The sequence below is a fragment of the Alexandromys fortis genome, unplaced genomic scaffold (assembly GCF_014885135.2).
Source record: "Alexandromys fortis isolate MF-2015 unplaced genomic scaffold, M_Fortis_MF-2015_v1.1 scaffold_40, whole genome shotgun sequence".
NCBI classification, from domain to species: Eukaryota; Metazoa; Chordata; class Mammalia; order Rodentia; family Cricetidae; genus Alexandromys; species Alexandromys fortis.
In genome coordinates this window covers 2,853,474-2,857,674 of record NW_026067966.1, presented here as the reverse complement: position 1 = coordinate 2,857,674, position 4,201 = coordinate 2,853,474, and the positions used below count along the sequence as shown (strand labels likewise).

Below are 4,201 nucleotides of genomic sequence, written 5' to 3'. Positions count from 1 at the left end.
GGGGAGGGGGAGGGAAATTGGAGGATGGGAGGTGGTGGAAATTTTAAATAAATTAATTAATTAAAAAAAAGAAAATGATAACTCTATATGGTAATACTATAATGATAATTATAATTGATGCATGGTAGTAATATATTGAAAATGATGCTATAATAACTTTAAATTAGACTATTAGTGTAATATTCTTATATTTTTATGTTTATCGAAAAGATCCACCATTAAACATGTAGAGGTAGGTTTTTTGGTTTAAAAAAAAAGGAAAGGAAAGGAAAGGAAAAGAAAAGAACATTTCTGAGCAGTTAAAAGGAAGGAAGCGCATCAGTGGCCCCAGCTCCATGCCATGAAAGGACTGGAGCCTTGGCTCACACAGGTGCTGCCTCATATTAAACTGATGTAGACTTGAACCGGGAGAACCACTTCATTCCTACTGGTTTTAAACTAAAAATATTTAATCCACAGACCAACCTTCTTAGGGTTTCCCCTCTCTTCCTCTAGTCCCTCTGAAGGGAAAGATGGACAGAAAGGGCAGAGTTGAGGGAGGAAGGTTCAAAGTTGATTCAAATGCCCTCGTGGCCAATGTGGGAATGCCCATAGAAGTCACTTCTGTCAGGAACTGAACTGGAGTAGGATTCCCTCGTTAAGCACTTGAAGCAGAAAGCAATCAACTGGCGTTAACTTTTCCTCTTCGGGTGGGAAGTTTGAAATCAGAATCCACTCCTGACAAGACCTGGAGGCCCTATTTAGGACGGATCTTCCCCTGTTTAACCGTCTGTCAGCGCGCAGCTCTCCACCGTCCCATGCCTGCTTCCTGTCACTGAGTGAGTGACGAGTGTCCCTGCTGCTGTGCATCCTTCTGGAATTCATCTTCAGGTCCCCATTACGTTCTAATTGCAAACTCAGCAAAGTAACAACCGCATCTAATCGATCCTCTTTGCTCCCTAGCGATTCTAGTGCCGCCTAATACATTTTTCTCTTCTTGTAGAATACATTTTCCCAAAATAACTGAGAATTATATTCCCAAAATTCTTTTAAATAAATAGCAATAGCTATGCCCTGCACCGTAGATATGACCTCTTCTTTGGTGGACTGAACTCTGAGCAAAGATCAGAGAAAATAGGGTAAGTAAGCAAAGAAGAAACCAAGAAATGGTAATACAGAGAGCAAAGTCCTCACTGGGGAAATCTGATCTTGATCCTTGAATTCATGGTATGACCTTGAATAAGTCATTTGAACTCTCTGGAACTCTGCAAAATTGTCAGTTACATAACCCTGAATATTTTAAAATTCTCATCTTTGGCTTTCTAGGTAAGAATAAAATTTATTTCAAGTACGGTTTTAAGAGAGAGGCTGACCCCCAGAATTATACCCCAACTGAATATTTAGATTATATCCTATCCTCATGCTCTTTCTCAAACCATATAGTTGTCTGTAACCCTGGTGGCATTTTTCTGTGCTGGTATAAGCACTCGTGTTCCACAACAGTGCTCTGTGTGTCTAAATATGTTGTACGTCTCTCCTTTCCTTCTTCTGCCTACGTTTCTGCATTCATACACTCCGTTATCTTCCTTTAAAAGCTTTCCTTCCCACAATCTTGTTTGTGATGAAGCTTCTTTTAAGAATTAAGGAAAGTTGACAGGGTAACAATGCTAGAATTTTCTTTGACGTGCAGAAGGGCAGTAGCACACGCATCAATTTGAATTTTCTTAAGTATAAAAGTCCAGTCTTGGAATGCCATACTCAGAATTAATACACAGATAAAGATACTTGCATTTTAAAAGATTGGTTAAGGAAAAGCATATTCACTGAAAATCTTAGTGTGTGTCTTGGAGAACTGGAGGTAAATGATTAAATTTTTGGAATCTGCAAGGAAATGTGTTATCAACAGTGCACCAGCTTCCACTTCCTTTTTGGCTTTTGTTTCTAATGACTGAATTTTCATTAGCTCCACAACTTATGTAAATTCTTCTTTCCATTCACTGTTTCCATGGATTTCCTTTCATCATTAATTTGAATAAAACAAGATGTCCAAATTGTTCACCTCCCTCCGTAGATTCATTAGAAAGCAATTGGGTATCTATGTCCACACTGGTATCTTTCCACACTCTAGGATTTGTCTGGCGGACATTGTGCCCATTTTGTAAGTGAGAAAACCAGTGCTCAGGTGTTGGATGCTGTGTCATCACGGGAGGAGTCCCAACTCATGCTTGAGACATCCCATGCCCAGGACTGTGCTACCCGGCTGAATGACACCCAAAATCACCCATGTGGAAAGTATGGGGAAATTTTTTTTGTGCTGTTTTTACAGTTAACGAACAGAAAGTTAACAACTTTATCATTTTATGTCTATCACACTCATGCAATCATATGATTTAAATTTATGATTTAAAACCCTGCCTATCAAATTCACTAAAGTATGTAAGCATCTAACTAATTCCTTCTTTTAATACATACATTAGGATGCTGGGATTCTGGCTCAGCAAGCCAGTATACGGTGAGATAAAGCGCCTGGACAAACTGTTGGGGTTTATGATGCATTTTATTTGTATGTCTGCATTACACAACTGAGGTCAGAGCGGCTGCTCTAAAGTGAAATGGATTCAGTGTAGTTTGGGATTCCCCTAGTTCTCACACATCTTTTCGAATACGTAATTCACAGAAACGTGTCCCTCCTGCCACCTGCCATATCCTATCTGATGAAGTTCTCAGTAGCTGACTTTGTAATTTAAAAAGAATGAATGTAAGAGCTCAAAGAAGATGTGAAAAGAACAACAAAGTGACTCAGTGACATTCTTAAAAGAATTTTATATATANNNATATATCACATACACACGCACACATTCAAGCAAGCCAGTACACATAATCTCACATCCAATAAATGAGTTTTATATACTTGAATTCCTTTGGAAGTTTTGCCATACTAGCAGCCTTCAACTTACTATCCTACTTTTCAACCAAGTTCCCATCATTTTTCACTTTCTGCCGCATCTCTTCCAATCTCCAATGCATTCAAATGGAGCATTCATTCGCCCCAGTGGAAATTCCCACCCCATTTCTAATGGCATTAAGAAAAATTCTGAAAGCACGTTGGCTTCAATTCAGAATTCCACACCAGTTTCAGTCCATCCAGTAACAAGGTACAGCCTTTGCTTTGCCCTAGAATTGTCCTGATTTACTCCTTTAATTCACTCAAATCAAAGGGCTGCTTTGGGGGCATGTTAAGACTCGCCCCATTAGCTGAAAGACAGACAGAGGCAAGCGTTCTAAGTATCTTGCTTCTGCTTTGAAAAAATGCCTTTAAGCTCTCCTCTGTCTACCTCTCGTTGACATCACATGTTAGCACTGCCTGGAGTATTGCTCCGTGTCCCCCACACTCCCTCTTTAGACAAAACAACAACAACAAAATAAAATAAATGAATCCTCACCGGCTGCCTTTTGACACCTAGCCAATTTTTCCACACCAGGATCCGAAGCTGATGAAACTGGGAAGCCATCCTTCAGACACGCTGAACAAGAAAATCCCTGTCTCTTCCTTCGAGCCTCAAGAGAAGAAGTGGTGTCCCGTCCAACTTGCTCTGTGCCAATGGGTTGGGAACCTTTTCAAGGCATAGCTTCGCAGGGCCTGGGGCAGGAGACCCACAGCTCGTCTCTTCCCAGTGAGTTTGCTTTTCCTGTCAGTAAATCCTTAACCAAGAAGCTCTTCCCAAGCAAAACTGTCTTCAGAAACGAGGCACCGGCTCTGTGTGCCTCTCAGTGGCTGGTGCTTACTGTAAAATAATGGCCAGTTGCTGCCTCCTGTGCGAAGTCCACACCACAGAGAGAATGAGTATCATTCAGATAATGCCCCACTGTAAAACAAACAAAAGGTGAGCCCACACCTCCTACTCTCCAGAAATTAGCCGGCTATCCACACCTCAGAGAACATGTCACCTGCACGAGGCGTGTCATAGGAATTAGGCGGGACCCTGGAAGGGCCAGTAGGACTTGTCCTACATCCCTTGCTTCTTCTGTATACACAGTGCTTGCTGTGGCAGGGACAGGGCACTAAGGATTTTACAGGTTCCAGAACCCAGTGAGTGACTCCTGGGGTATTTGAAGTGTTGCTGAGATGTTTTAAGTCACTCAAAGCAGCGCTCAGATGCAAAGCAGTAATCTCAGCCCATCATTAGATGATAGATTACAAAACCTCAACACTTCTTAGCCT

The 4,201-nt window shown here is 41.2% G+C and overlaps 1 protein-coding gene across 1 annotated transcript in view; it reads right to left on the bottom strand.

Moving 5' to 3' along the window:
• Positions 1-3,675, bottom strand: part of Abca12 (ATP binding cassette subfamily A member 12) — a 161,768-nt gene extending 158,093 nt beyond the window's left edge. The window contains 1 exon segment of the mRNA XM_050154267.1: positions 3,423-3,675. Within this exon segment, the coding sequence (XP_050010224.1) occupies positions 3,423-3,491 (69 nt within the window). The 5' untranslated portion in view covers positions 3,492-3,675.
• Positions 3,676-4,201: the final 526 nt, after the last annotated feature.